The sequence below is a fragment of the Tarenaya hassleriana genome, unplaced genomic scaffold (genome assembly GCF_000463585.1).
Source record: "Tarenaya hassleriana unplaced genomic scaffold, ASM46358v1 Cleome12, whole genome shotgun sequence".
NCBI lineage: Eukaryota > Viridiplantae > Streptophyta > Magnoliopsida > Brassicales > Cleomaceae > Tarenaya > Tarenaya hassleriana.
The window spans coordinates 1,274,611-1,288,237 of record NW_010962392.1 but is presented as its reverse complement, the minus strand read 5'-3'; the positions used below and the strand labels follow the sequence as shown (position 1 = coordinate 1,288,237).

The 13,627-nt window shown below is 41.6% G+C and overlaps 3 protein-coding genes and 1 long non-coding RNA gene across 7 annotated transcripts; 3 read left to right on the top strand and 1 right to left on the bottom strand.

Annotated features, from left to right (window-relative positions):
* The first annotated feature begins 772 nt into the window (after nt 1-772).
* Nucleotides 773-3,450, top strand: LOC104806400 (putative cysteine-rich receptor-like protein kinase 35). 2 transcript variants are annotated; one of them, XM_010531285.1, is made up of 7 exons: nt 773-1,639; nt 1,707-1,816; nt 1,909-2,030; nt 2,114-2,324; nt 2,432-2,669; nt 2,766-2,919; nt 3,016-3,450. In XM_010531285.1, exons 1-7 carry the CDS (start codon nt 834-836, stop codon nt 3,331-3,333), a joined length of 1,959 nt encoding a protein of 652 aa, XP_010529587.1. In that variant the 5' UTR covers nt 773-833; the 3' UTR covers nt 3,334-3,450. The 2 variants fall into 2 exon arrangements, with proteins under 2 accessions (XP_010529587.1, XP_019057216.1); XM_019201671.1 differs by having other exon boundaries at nt 1,410-1,597; nt 1,697-1,816.
* A 1,874-nt stretch (nt 3,451-5,324) lies between these two features.
* On the top strand, nt 5,325-7,891 carry LOC104806996 (putative cysteine-rich receptor-like protein kinase 35). Of its 2 annotated transcripts, none has more exons than XM_019201669.1 (7): nt 5,325-6,055; nt 6,183-6,317; nt 6,402-6,523; nt 6,637-6,847; nt 6,964-7,201; nt 7,294-7,447; nt 7,540-7,891. In XM_019201669.1, the coding sequence occupies exons 1-7, from the start codon at nt 5,509-5,511 to the stop codon at nt 7,870-7,872; spliced, it is 1,740 nt and encodes a 579-aa protein (XP_019057214.1). In that variant the 5' UTR covers nt 5,325-5,508; the 3' UTR covers nt 7,873-7,891. The 2 variants fall into 2 exon arrangements, with proteins under 2 accessions (XP_019057214.1, XP_019057215.1); XM_019201670.1 differs by having other exon boundaries at nt 5,325-6,067; nt 6,192-6,317; nt 6,423-6,523.
* Nucleotides 7,892-7,935: 44 nt separating this feature from the next.
* On the bottom strand, nt 7,936-13,172 carry LOC109116386. Its single transcript, XR_002023838.1, has 2 exons — nt 13,093-13,172; nt 7,936-8,163 (listed from the first exon to the last, which is right to left on the bottom strand). It is a non-coding gene; the product is annotated as an uncharacterized LOC109116386 (long non-coding RNA).
* LOC104806401 (putative cysteine-rich receptor-like protein kinase 35) lies at nt 8,163-12,343 on the top strand. 2 transcript variants are annotated; one of them, XM_010532108.2, is made up of 7 exons: nt 8,163-9,466; nt 9,582-9,710; nt 10,027-10,124; nt 10,206-10,416; nt 10,520-10,757; nt 10,832-10,985; nt 11,062-12,343. In XM_010532108.2, exons 1-7 carry the CDS (start codon nt 8,653-8,655, stop codon nt 11,383-11,385), a joined length of 1,968 nt encoding a protein of 655 aa, XP_010530410.2. In that variant the 5' UTR covers nt 8,163-8,652; the 3' UTR covers nt 11,386-12,343. The 2 variants fall into 2 exon arrangements, with proteins under 2 accessions (XP_010530410.2, XP_010529588.1); XM_010531286.2 differs by adding an exon at nt 9,831-9,896 and having other exon boundaries at nt 10,003-10,124; nt 10,520-11,329.
* Nucleotides 13,173-13,627: the final 455 nt, after the last annotated feature.

Sequence of the window (13,627 nt, the reverse complement as noted above, 5' to 3'; positions counted from 1 at the left end):
TTCTAGTTTCTTGTAAGAAAATCAACCGATCCATACACGCCATAAAAGGGCAAACCTTTACTTCAGCCCCAAGAAACAAGTACTAATTCCTATTTCATCACACATGTTCAGATATAGTAATGCATTTGAACAGATTTCTCAAAACATAAAAAAAATTATTAGAGTAAAATTCTTTGTCAAGTACCATATGATTTGATTCAACTCTATCTCCATAAGTCAAAACCATGCAAACAAAAATCATTATAATTTCGAGAAAGAAAAAAAAAATAGCAAACCGCGGCGGCTAAAACAACTCCAATCATGGGCTAATTAAAAATGGGCTACTTGCATTATTAGCTTATTAGATATTTGGCAGGTGGTCTCATTGGTAGTTGAATTTTGTTTTTTTTTTTAAATTATTATTCAGCCCACTCACTTGACCAAATAGGGTTATAATATCCACGACACGCATTCTTATTTTCTTTTAATAAGATTTGTACTAAATGACTATTTTGGTTTTCGGTTCGGATTTGGTACAATTATATCTAAATTTTATTATTTTGGCTATAGAAAAATTTCATTAGTTCGATTTGATTCAGATTTGGAATCAATTTTTTATTGATAAAAAAAATCAGTTTTTAAAGAGATTATTCAGTTCAAAAAAGTCATAACCCTTCGGGTATGTTTTATTTGGTTCCATTAGGTTTAGTTATTTGTTTAATAACTAGAATGGCCACCTCTATACAAGATGACTAGATTAACCAAAAGCATGTTCACATTATCCACACTACGCTGTCTAGTCTATCTATTTAGCTTCACTTTCAGACACTTACGGCATCTGTCGAATCTTGAAAATGGATCATCAGATCGACAAACCCATGTCGGTCTTCTTGTTTCTCTCCATAATCTTTGGTATTGCTTCTGCACAAATTTGCTCTGAAACCGCAGGTTCTTTCAGACCGAACGCCACCTACGACACCAACCGCCGTCTCGTTCTGTCGTCTCTTCCATCGAGTGCATCGGCTCAAGCCTTCTTCTATAACGATTCGGTCTCTGGCCAAGATCCGAACAGAGTGTACGCAATGGGGATGTGCATGCCATTGCCGGCCACTAAACCAGATGACTGCTCCGAATGCATCAAGACAACGTCCGAGGAGGTGATACAGAGCTGTCCGAATCAGACAGAAGCTTATTCATGGTCTGCAGGCGATACAACACGCTGCCTTGTGCGCTACGCCAACCGTTCCTTCGTCGGGACGATGGATTTGGAGCCGTCTCAAAAAGGAATCAACGATGGAAACGTGACGGGGAACATGACGGATTTCGATCGGATCTGGGAAGAGTTGATGCTTCGGGTAATAGCTTCGGCTTCCGCCGAGACATTTCGGCGTAAATTCGCTGCCGATATCGCCGATTGGACGAATCTTCAACGGATATACGCGTTGATGCAATGCACTTTAGATCTTGCTCCGGGAGATTGCAGTGACTGTCTGAGAGAGAGTGTTCGTAGCTACCAGGGATGCTGCCATGGAAAGCGAGGAGGCGTCGTCCGAAGGCCGAGCTGTTTCTTCCGGTGGGATATGTATCCTTTCCTCGGAGCTTTCGACAACATTACAAGGTCTACTCCCCAAGACAATGGAGCAAACACAATCAAGAAAGGATCTTGAAACAATAGATAGTGTAATAACTAACGGATCGGTGGTTCGTGCTCGTGCAGATAGCGAAACAAATTCGTCGGGAACTATTGTTGCGATTGTGGTTCCGATAGTTGTGGTAGTCTTGGTACTGGTTGTTGTTCGGAGACGGAGAAAATCGTACCGAGACATTGATCTTGAAAGTGAGTTGTTCATGTTTCCATCCATCTTTACATGCTAAATTCAGAGTTACTACGATTTTTTTCAGATATTGAATGGAATGTTCACTGTGCAGATGATGACGATATGTCAAGTACAAACTCGCTGCAGTTCGATTTTAAGACGATCGAAGCTGCAACGAATCGATTTTCAAAGAGTAACAGGCTCGGTCATGGCGGATTCGGTGAAGTTTTTAAGGTTGTAAATTTTCGACAGCTTCTGGGTTTTGTCTCTTATGGATTTCGGATAGATACAGTTAGATAACCAGTATGAATTTGCAGGGTACACTCATGAATGGAACTGAAGTGGCAGAGAAGAGGCTGTCGAAAACATCGGGACAAGGTGACAAAGAGTTCAAGACAGAGGCCGTCCTCGTGGCAAAGCTTCAGCACAGAAACCTTGTCAGGCTCCTCGGATTTTGCGTGAAAGGAGAAGAGAAGCTACTTGTCTACGAGTTCGTTCCCAACAAAAGCCTCGACTATTTCCTGTCTGGTATGTTGCATATCAACATACTTTGCTTATGTTCCGTGCAATCGAGATGATTCCTTGGCCGTTCTTGAAGCTTTTTTGTTAATTATGTACATGGGATGTATGTGCAGATCCTGCAAAGAAAGGTCAGCTCGATTGGATAACAGGGTACAAGATCATCGCAGGGATTGCTCGAGGAATTCTATACCTTCATCAAGATTCACGTCTCACTATCATACACCGTGACCTCAAGGCCAGTAACATTCTCTTAGATGCTGATATGAACCCAAAAATCGCAGACTTTGGCATGGCCAAGATTTTCGGTGCGGACCAGACTCGAGCCGATACAAGCAGGATAGTTGGAACCTAGTCAGTAACTTTCCTCCTTTGATTTGCATATAAACCAGGTCTCGTTAAACCCTTTTGTCACCAGAATGCTCAAGTTCATCTGTCTACCTGTTTCAGCGGATATATGTCGCCCGAATACGCGATGCATGGTCAGTTCTCCATGAAATCCGATGTCTATAGCTTCGGGATCATACTTCTGGAGATCGTGAGCGGCCAGATGAATAGCAGTTTCAACAATCTCGACGGTACTGCTGGAAGTTTAGTCTCGCATGTGAGTAATGCATAAACGAACCTTCAAAAATCCCCCTTTTTCTCACTTTCGAGCCGAGCCTGGAGCAAATTAACCGACGACTGATCGTTTTGTTAGGCTTGGAGGCTATGGAAAAATGGGTCGCCGCTAGAACTCGTGGACACGACCATCGGAGAGAGTTATCAGAGCAGCGAAGCTACGAGATGCATACATATCGGTCTATTATGCGTTCAAGAAGATCCAGCAGATCGTCCGGCGATGTCGACGGCGATCTTGATGCTGACCAGCGACACGATCACTTTGCCGATTCCCCGACAACCTGGATTTTTCTTGCAAAGAAGATTAGGTCTGGACACGGTTTCTCAGGGCGTGGAGTCTGGTACTCAATCCGTCAATGAAGCATCTATTACTGATTTGGATCCTCTTGGAAGATGATGTTCTCTGGTATCATAGTTAGCGATGTTTGTTTGGTTTCTTGGGACGTAAGTAACCCGATTCAAGAAGGCAAGATGGAAAGTTTTGCCTGGTTTCTGTTTATATTGTTCTTCAATGAATTCTTCTTCTCTCTCTCCTACTGCTCAGTTTTTATATACATATATATATATATTGGAGATTCTAGATGGTCGTTACTGGCTGGCGGTCCATGTATACAACATACACGCATCGTTCTTTTCTGAAAACTAGGGATGTTAAACGGGCTAGCCCGGCTCGGATCAGCCCGGCTCATCACGAGCTCACCATTTTCTTGGCTCGGACCAAACCGGACCGTTTGTAAATGAGCTAGTAACCCGATTCAAGAAGGCAAGATGGAAAGTTTTGCCTGGTTTCTGTTTATATTGTTCTTCAATGAATTCTTCTTCTCTCTCTCCTACTGCTCAGTTTTTATATACATATATATATATATTGGAGATTCTAGATGGTCGTTACTGGCTGGCGGTCCATGTATACAACATACACGCATCGTTCTTTTCTGAAAACTAGGGATGTTAAACGGGCTAGCCCGGCTCGGATCAGCCCGGCTCATCACGAGCTCACCATTTTCTTGGCTCGGACCAAACCGGACCGTTTGTAAATGAGCTGAAATTAAGCGGCCCGAACCGGCTCACTAAAACTCTTGAGCTAAACGAGCCGGCTCGCGGGCTAAAAAAAATAAAAAATAAAGTACAAAATTATGCTAAAATAATCCATTGATCTGAAAAAATCTTATAAAACATTACCAAAAATGTTTTAAACCATAAAAATACTAAAAACTCACACAAACCATTACAAAAAAGATAAAATCATTATGAATGATATCTAAAATCATTAATAAAAAATAATATTTAAAACTCTTGAGCTAAACGGGCCGGCTCGCGGGCTGACCCAGCTCGAATAAGCCCGGCTCGTCACGAGCCCGTAATATTCTGGCTCAGACCAGACCGGACCATTTGTAACGAGCTAAAAAATGTCTGGCCCAACTCGACACTAAACGGTCTGGTTTAGGACCGGCTCGCGAGTCGGCAGCCCATTTAACATCCCTACTGAAAACTCTAAACGTTATCAAATTCTCTGTGTTTATTATGTCAAATAAATAGAATTTTAAATGTATTAACTAATAGATAAAATTTCGAAAGAATATTATATATATATATATATATAATTTTAAATGTTTAAAAATATTTAGTAATAAATTATACTTAAAAATAAAAAAAAATATCTCAAAATAATTCTTGAAATATATTAACTAATAGACAAAATTTAAAATTATACTAGAAAAATATTAAAATAAAAAAATTATTTGAAAATAAATTATAGTATATATCATAACAAAAAAGAAAATACATCACCTGTTAAAAATTAAAATTAGATTGATTATAAAACTTTTTATGGAAATTATCTGTTATACTAATTTGTTTAATTTTTAAAAAATAAATATTGACTAAAAATTATACATTAAAAACACTGATATTTGTTATCAAATAATATTTTATTTAAAAAATAAAAAAATACCCCTTCATAATTGTTTTATTTTTTGAAAATTTAAAATTACAACGACATAAAATATTTACCATAATTTAACTAAAATTATTTTTTTACAAATTTAAAAGATTTTTCTATTTTATTCAAAATATTAATAATTATTAGAATTAAAAAATAATATATATATTTTTTTAAAAACTGTGGGGCCCTATAAAATTGAAGCCGTGTGCCAAAGTTTCGGTTGCTCCCTAATAGACACGGCCCTGCTTTTTAATCCAACCACTCAGTGAAGAAGAAAGTTCAGTCAGGCACTCTTCTTTGACAGAGTCGACGGAGAAATTTAGCACGCACGTTTACATATATTTACGTCGGTATCCATTTACCTTTCCAGTTCTAACTCAAACCTCGAAGATGGACAAGAAGAAGAACTCATCTTCCTCCTCCATCTTAATCCTGTGTTCTGTCTTCATAACCTTTGATCTTGTCTCTGCTCAAATATGTCCAGACTCTGCAGGAACTTTCACAGCCAACGCTACTTACGGCAGAAACCGTGGCATCATCCTCTCTTCTCTTGCTTCCAACGTCACCGCTCAGGATGGATTCTACAACGCTTCGATCGGGGAAGGCCGAGACAGAGTCTACGCCGTGGGAATGTGCATTCCCGGCACTGAACCAGACGTTTGTTCCGATTGCATCAGGACAACATCCGACGGTCTGATCAAGAATTGCCCGAATCAGACAGAAGGGTATTCTTGGTCGGATGATAGAACGCTTTGTATGGTACGGTACTCGAACCGTTCCTTCTTCAGTTCGGTTGATTTGGAGCCTCAGAGATCGGTGTTTAGCTCTGCAGATCTCAGAGGGAACTTGACGGAATTCAATAGAATATGGGAGGGATTCATGCTTCGAATGATAACCGATGCTTCTTCTGAACGTAAGCATTATACGGCCGATGTAACGTCCTGGACGACTTTCCAACGTATCTACTCATTGATGCAATGCACTTCAGATATATCTACCGGAGATTGTGAGGCTTGCCTTCGGGAAAATGTCCGTCAGTTTCAGACATGTTGCGGTGGGAAACAAGGTGGCGTTGTCCGGAGACCGAGCTGTTTCTTCCGGTGGGATCTCTATCCTTTCGTCGGAGCTTTCGATGATATTTCCTCGGCTCCCCCACCGCAACCAACAGCTTCTCCCAGTGATAAGAAAGGTAAATTTTCCATATGCAATGATGTGAAACCTTATTATCCACACATTAGATCATATCGACATCAGAGAAATATCTGTAACCTGTTTCCATGATCATTAATGGTGTGATTCTTGAGCTTGTGCAGACGATGAATCGCTTTCCACGGGAATTATCGTGGCAATTGTTGTCGGTGTCGTCGTCTCGGTATTGATTATTCTTGGATGCGTTATTTGCTGGAGGAGACGATCTTACAGAGCACTTGAACTTGAAAGTGAGTTGTCTCATATCATTTGAATGAACTCAGCCCCAACGGAGATGTCTCAGTTACTGTCTTTATGCTTCTTTCCTCGTGCAGGTGGTGACGATATAACAACCCCACAATCGTTGCAATTCGATTTCAAGACAGTTGAAGCTGCGACAAGTAAATTCTCGAAGAATAACATGCTCGGACGAGGTGGATTCGGGGAAGTTTACAAGGTATATATCAGTAATCCTGACTTCTTTTCTCCTCGAGAGATCTTGCATGAAAAACATTCAGTTGATATGAATATGATGATTGATACATTTCGGTCCACATAAATCATTTGAAGGGAACGCTTCCAAATGGGACTGAAATCGCGGTGAAGAGGCTATCGAAAACATCGGGACAAGGTGATCAAGAGTTCAAGAACGAGGTTGTTCTTGTTGCGAGACTGCAACATAGAAATCTGGTTAGGCTTCTTGGGTTTTGTCTCGAAGGAGAAGAAAAGATACTCGTATACGAGTTTGTGCCCAACAAAAGTCTGGATTATTTTCTTTTCGGTCAGTAGTAACTATGTTGTCCTTTTTTTGGCTTATCATCTCATGGATTCATGACGATTCTTTAACCGTTCTTCAATCTTTGGTTTGTCAATCTTATCTGTTGGATTGATGTGCAGACCGTACGAAAAGAAACCGGTTGGATTGGAGAACACGGTGCAAGATCATCGGAGGGATCGCTCGAGGAATTCTATATCTCCATCAAGATTCACGTCTTACAATCATACATCGCGACCTTAAAGCGAGTAACATTCTCCTAGACGCTGACATGAATCCAAAGATTTCGGATTTCGGCATGGCAAGGATTTTTGGGATGGACCAAACTCGAGCTAATACGGGCAGAATAGTTGGAACATAGTAAATACTTAATCCTTTTGTTGCTTATAAAACCGAAGTCTGAAAACCTATATATAGTCTCCTGTATACTTAAATTTCCCCTGTCATTTCAGCGGTTATATATCCCCAGAATACGCGATGCACGGCCAATTCTCGATGAAATCTGATGTATACAGCTTAGGAATCTTAGTTCTGGAGATTATAAGCGGCAAGATGAACAGCAATTTCCACCAGACGGATGGTACAGCTGTAAATATGGTCACACATGTGAGTGTAAACCAAAACCAATTTTTCGAAGTTTCGATATCATTTAACGTTAGACAAAAGTTTCGATATTTGATGGGTCATCCATATTTCAGGCTTGGAAGCTCTGGAAAGATGGGTCGCCGTTAGAACTCGTGGATCCGACCATTGGAGAGAGTTACGAGAGTAACGAGGTCACTAGATGCATCCACATCGCGCTATTATGCGTTCAAGAAGATCCGGCAGATCGTCCAGCGATGTCCACGATCATCTTGATGCTCACTAGTAACACGATCACTTTACCAGTTCCTCGACAACCCGGATTTTTGTTTCAGAGTAGATTGGATCTGGACACAGCTGCCGAGGACTTGGAGTCGGGACAATATACAGACAAATCTATTCCTAATTCTGTCAACGATGCATCAGTTACTGAGTTAGATCCTCGTTGAAGTTGTATTTTTCTCTTTATGTCGGGAGATAAATGAATGGTACCTCGACCATATACCATCGTGTAACTTCAACAAGATTTTCTCATTCTTTACTAAAATTGTATTTACTTATGCAATATGCAAGGACCAGACACAGAGACAAGACGCTCTTACACGTGTTCCAGAGCTTAGATAGATCTAAATATCCATCAAGAAACCTTGAACATTGCTCCACAGCATCAAATCTTCAGACCAGACCAATTTTCAAGTCTCTCTCTTGGGTATTATAGTACGTCTTCTCCTGGTTGCGGTCTGTGCAAGAAACAAAGAAGAAATCGGTGGTTAGACTTTATTGGAAGCTTCCAAAGTTTCAGGCACTCTGTTCATAATTTATTACGGATTTCCCACGCAATGGTTGACCCACTGAAAGTGTCAGTCAATCTGTTTCTGACAAACTGTTTTATCGATTCAATTAATCATTTTTGACTTTCCTGTAAATCTGATGTAGACACGTTGAAAAAATCTTGAGACCTGTTCGTAAATCCTTTTAACTTTCTTGGAGAAAGTAGAAGGCGGTTAATGTCCTTGAGCTTTCAACGTTACTCCACCTACTTGGAAATTTCGCCATTCGCTATGATTCACTTTTGGGACAAAGTCGACGTAGAAAATTCAGTGAAGGAACGGATCATGGCTGATAGGCCAGCCTGAAAGTTGCCGAGAAGTTTCAATTCCCATTAAACCTACAAGAGACGTAACACACAATTTCAATTCCCTAACTCAAGCATTGGTCTGATCTCCAAAATGGCACGGAAGAGTTCAAGCCTGCCAATCTTCTGGTTTGCCCTAATAAGCTCTGGTGTTGTGTCGGCCCAGCTGACGTGTCACAACGACGCAAGGACTTTCGGACAGAACGGTGCGTACGACGTGAACCGTCGCCTTGTCCTGTCGTATCTTCCCTCCAACGTCACAGCTCAAAGACGATTCTACTATGCTTCGGTTGGCCAAGAACCCGATAGAGTTCACGCCTTGGGGATGTGCATTCCAGATGCTAAGGCCGAGGATTGTTCCAAATGCATCCAGACAGAATCCGATAAAATCATAGGCAGCTGTCCTAACCAGACAGAAGCCTATTCATGGTCTGGTGAACCGACGCTTTGCGTCGTACAATACTCCAACCGTTCGTTTCTTGGATCCCTCGATTTGGAGCCGAGTATCAGGCTGTACAATACTGGAGATATCAGATTAAATTTAACGGTGTTTGTTGAGACATGGGAACGAACCATGCGTCGAATGATAGACGCAGCCGTGTCTACACCCGACTATTATGCAGCCTCCGCAGAACCTCTCGCGGTCTTCCAAACGTTATATGCGCTAATGAAATGCATTCCTAATCTATCTTCTTGGGATTGTAATGCCTGCCTTCAAATGAGTGTTGGTAACTATCAGTCATGCTGCCAAGGAAAGCAAGGCGGCGTTGTTGCAAGACCGAGCTGCTTCTTCCGGTGGGATCTGTATCCATTCTCTAAGGCTTTCGACAATACCACTTCTGTGTTTCGATACCAACCTCCGCCACCTCCGGAGGAAGGCAGTCGGACCGTCACTACGACCGAGAACGGTAAGTTTGAATTTGTTCCTTATAACACACACAACCCTTGTAAGTTCCACTACTTTTTCTTTCATTCATTTTCATCAAACTGTCCTCCTCCATGTGATGATAATCTTTAGTGCAGGTAGCAAAAAAATCTCAGCGGGAATCATAGCAGCAATAGTCCTTTCTGGTGCGGTTATCGTCACATTGCTTGCTCTAGGGTTTTCTGTTTGCTGCAGGAGAAAATCTCACCGAGCATTACAGCTCCAAAGTGAGTTTCTGCTTAAATTTCCAACAAAATCTCGCAAGTTATTGAATCCAAATCTGTAATCTTTTCACTAAAAACAACCAAAACCAATGTGTCCTTTCTGTTTTTGGTTTCCTTTTGCAGATCGGTATTTTTCCCTCGCAGATAGACAAAAGAAGAAGACTTATGATACAGAACCCTCGGACGAAGGTAAAAGCTGAACCCTCTTTCAGTAATCTGTTAAAGATTTCACTTGTATCTCCGTTTAGTAACGATGTTTTACAGTTTGTTGATGTGAAAAGCGTTCTCTTAGCAGTTTCAGACGATATCGCGGCCGCAGGCTCGCTGCAATTCGATTTTCAGGCAATCGAAGCAGCGACAGATAACTTTTCAGAGAGCAACAGACTCGGTCAAGGTGGATTTGGCGAAGTCTACAAAGTTGCATTCTTCGACCATCAAGTATCGTTCGTTTATCTTGACATTTTAGACGGATGGTGAGACTAGATTATGTATTTGCAGGGTATCTTTCCGAGTGGAACGCAAGTTGCGGTCAAGAGGCTATCGAGAACGTCGGGACAAGGCGAAAATGAGTTCAGGACCGAAGTAGTCCTTGTCGCAAAGCTTCAGCACAGAAATCTGGTCAGGCTTCTTGGGTTTTGCTTGGAAGGAGAAGAGAAGATACTTGTCTATGAACTCTTGCCCAACAAAAGCCTCGACTACTTCCTGTTTGGTCTGTTGCATTAACTCAGACACTTTTCGTTTTGCCCGACAAAAGTCTCGATAATCCTTTAGGCATCGTTCAGACACCGATTGTACTATATATTGATGTACAGACTCTACAAGATGGGGCCAATTGGACTGGACAAAACGGTACAAGATTGTCAAAGGGATTGCTCGAGGAATTCTGTATCTTCATCAAGATTCACGCCTCACTATCATACACCGGGACCTCAAAGCGAGTAACATTCTCTTAGACGCAGATTTAAACCCCAAAATCGCAGACTTTGGAATGGCGAGGAATTTCGGTATAGACCAAACCGAAGCAAATACAAGACGAGTAGTCGGAACCTTGTAAGTACATATCATTCCTAATTGTCTGTAAACTGAAATTCGATGAATCCTTTGCTTATCGTGAAATTTTCCAGTGGTTACATGCCTCCAGAGTATGTGATGCATGGCCAGTTCTCGACAAAATCTGATGTCTATAGCTTCGGAGTGTTGATTCTGGAGATTATTAGCGGAAAGAAAAATAGCAGCTTCCATCAGACGGATCGTTCTCTCGGCAACTTGGTCACATTTGTGAGTACAAACCAATCAAGCTTTATGATTTTCACTTCTGTAACTGTGATCATGATTTCCATGATCATGAATTCAGGCCTGGAGGCTATGGAGAAACGAATCACTGTTAGAACTAGTAGATCCGACCATCGGGAAGAACTATGATACGGATGAGGCTATTAGATGCATCCACATCGGCCTTTTATGCGTTCAACAAGATCCTGCAGACCGTCCATCCTTGTCGAATCTCCTACAGATGCTCACCACAAGCACGATTACTCTACCAGTGCCCCGACCACCTGGGTTTTTCTTAGGAGATAGACTCGAGCCGAACCCATTGGTCGGGGGATCGGACATAACCAGCAAGTCTTTTCCTTGTTCCATCGACGAGGCAACGATCACAGATTTAAGCCCTCGTTGATGGCCCAACTGCTTGTCTTGTCGGTTGTTTCATAAATCTTGTCTATATAACTCAGTTCAATAAATCTGGTTATTACTGAAGTCACCAAGTTGCTCGTAGACAGTTCGAACTTTGCATCAACTAGACCAATCATAATATTTTGCTGAAGAAGGAGCCTAATCAATCATCGCTGGAGGAACAAGAACCAGAAGAGCTATCGCTAGCATCAACTAGATGGCCCTTATAAGCCACCAACAGATCCATAGTATGCTCATCTCCGAATCTTGATATGAATTTCTCCAAGAAATCTTTCTCAGGGAGCTGCACCATCTCTAGCACACTAGGCTCCTTCTTCTTCAACAGTCCTTTTCCTCTCAAAACCTGCAAAACCTTAACCCTAGGTATCACTCTCTCCTCCATACTGTGCATCAACATACATGGCCGCTTCACCAAAGTTTCTCTCTTTATCCCCATTGTCTCCATGTAGAACTCCATTCCCAACTTCAACTTGTCCGTTGAGCATCGAACCAGACCAGGAGCCCTTCTGATCATCTCTCTTGTCTGATCCTCTGAGAACCCATGATCCAAAAACGTCTTCATTTTCCTGTCGAATGTCTTCTCGCTCAGACAACTGAGCGCGTGCACCGCGTGAGCCAGCATTCCTGAGTTAACACTGAAACCCAGATCCAGAGCACGAGAAACATAAACCCTAAGCTTGTTCTCCTCCGAAATGAGGAGCCTTGGCTGTTTCTTCAGTAGGAAAGCAAGCTGTGAGCCGACAATTCCACAGGACTTGAGATAAGCAATGTTGGGTAAGAGATACGCATTAGGGTCTCTGTTCAGCAGCCAACTGCATCTGCTAAGAACCTTAACCAGTTCCTTGTTGTTCTCGTCGTTAGGCGAGAGAATGGTCTTTATAATTTCAGTGGAAGGGATCAATCTTTTCTTCAGGCTGAGGCTCATAACCGAGGAATTTTTAGAGAGGAACTTAGGCAAAGCAGAACCAGAGAATCCGAGTTCTTCGAGAAATCGAATTTTGGGCTCAAGGTTCTTCGTGGCGTCGCAGAAGATGATCTGGGGTAGGACCCGGATCGAGCTCCGGATCTGAGAATCAGAGAAACCTAGGTTTCTGAAAAGTTGAACCACGGTTCGAGGACGGTCGAGGGATCCAACGTGAGGGAAACGACCCACCATGGAAACTGCTTGAGATTTCGGGAACCCTTGCTTCTTGAGAAAATCGATGAGCTGACCTCTCGAGTGTGAATTCGGAGAAGAGGAGAAATGATGCGAATAAGGGAATTGCTTCCATCTGAGACAAAGGTTTCCGACATGGGAAGCCAGCGAACTGAGAAACTGCATCCGAAGTTGTTCCCAGTGATCTCGTACACCAACAATAAAGCCTAGGGTTTATCCAAAGTGAGGGACTTTGAACTTTGTAAGACGAACAAGGAACCGAGATTGTCACCCTTACTGCTGCATGCAACTGCCTCACCCTAAGAAGAACATCAACCAAACAAACTCAAATATTTCTGTCAGAAAATCAATGGGATTAGTTACAACCTTTACAGAGAGGGGAAACAAGCAAGAAAATGGAAATGTAGATAAACACCCGAAAAGAAAATCCATGGAGATATACAGGGCAAATCAAATTCTTGATTAAACCACAGTTCCGACAGTGATGTCGAGGTTTCTCCGCTGGTCGGGGAGAAGAGAGAGAATCAGGCATACCTGAGATTCTGGGCGGAGGTGACGAGACGAGTCGACCACCACTGTAAGGGGACTTTCGGCCGCTCCAAAGCGTGAAAAAGTTACCTATCAGCGGTCTTAATACATAAATTTATTTTTTCGTCTTAAATGGGCTTCAATGGGCCCATATACGATTTTTTGTCTGGGCTATATGGGCTTATAAGGGCCCATTCAGATTTAATTTACGTATAAAAAATATAAATAATTATTTACTTTAAATCTATTTAATATCCTTAGTGAAGAGGCTTCGAAAACATTTAAAAAAAAAAACCTTAATCCTAATCGAAAAGGGGGAATGGAATTTAGGTAAAGTTTTTTTTAACCGATCAATTCAACTGGAATCCTTTTTTTTTTTAAATTTTAAAACTGTTTATGTGGCATTGATATCTATATTTGCGTGTCAAACTAGAAATGATATCAGTTAACGGAATTTGAGATCACCGTTGGTCCATATTTTGTATATAACCAAATTGGAAGTTTGAAAATTGTATTCACACTTTGTAAAGGAATTAATTTG